Here is a 717-nt window from a genome sequence, read left to right on the forward strand (position 1 = left end):
CCACAGTTTGAAAGCGCGTTCTTTCTCCTTTTCCTCCCCTCTCTGTGAACAGATAAACTTTGTCCTGGGCACCGGTCTGCTGTGTCTCTTCACGCAGGCTTCTCTGACAGGCAGAGATCAGGCTCTGCTGATGAAGACCTGGTCCGACCGCATGGGCGCCCTCTACAGGAAGATGAAGAACACGGGTGGCCGCTGCCTGGGATATTTTATGGAGCAGGCGGAAGAGGATATTCGGCAACAGCTCCATGAAGCCGTGCAGAACCGCGCACCCCCTGAAGACGCAGCCACGAGCATCCTGAAGACCCTGGAGAAGAACTACGATTGGCTGCGCTGGGCGGTGATGCTCCACCCCACTGTGGGACCCTTGGAGGAGGGCGAGATGGACGAGAAGAACGAGAAAGAGGAGAAGGAGGAGAAGACCGAGGAGGCGGAGGAACAAAAGGAAGCTCCCCCGGCAGAACAGAAGCCCAACAATTTCCTGTCTGTGGCGTCTGAAGCTCCAATCCCCCATGTGATGGCGTGCTACCGTGACACTCCCACTTCGCTGGACAAGAGCCGCATCCACCAGCTCATCGTGGACTTGGAGTGGAAGATCCCCAACCCGCCCCCTGAGGTGTACGCTTCCATCGAGGAGGACCCGGGCAGGGCGCGGCGCTACCTGGCCTCACGCATGCTGAAGAAGCTGCAGGAGGGGCTGGGGTCTGGCGTGGCCGTCCA

At 59.6% G+C, this 717-nt stretch overlaps 1 protein-coding gene across 1 annotated transcript; it reads left to right on the forward strand.

Annotated features, from left to right (window-relative positions):
* Positions 1 to 52: 52 nt before the first annotated feature.
* LOC147820339 (uncharacterized) lies at positions 53 to 709 on the forward strand (the record flags this gene model as incomplete). The annotated part of the gene is made up of 1 exon (XM_087172143.1): positions 53 to 709. A coding segment is annotated over one exon (657 nt), but the record flags the coding sequence as incomplete, so codon positions are not given.
* Positions 710 to 717: the final 8 nt, after the last annotated feature.

Source organism: Seriola lalandi, unplaced genomic scaffold (assembly GCF_002814215.2).
Source record: "Seriola lalandi dorsalis isolate HSWRI2012SDOR001 ecotype SW California unplaced genomic scaffold, Sedor1 jcf7180001966349, whole genome shotgun sequence".
Taxonomy (NCBI): Eukaryota; Metazoa; Chordata; class Actinopteri; order Carangiformes; family Carangidae; genus Seriola; species Seriola lalandi.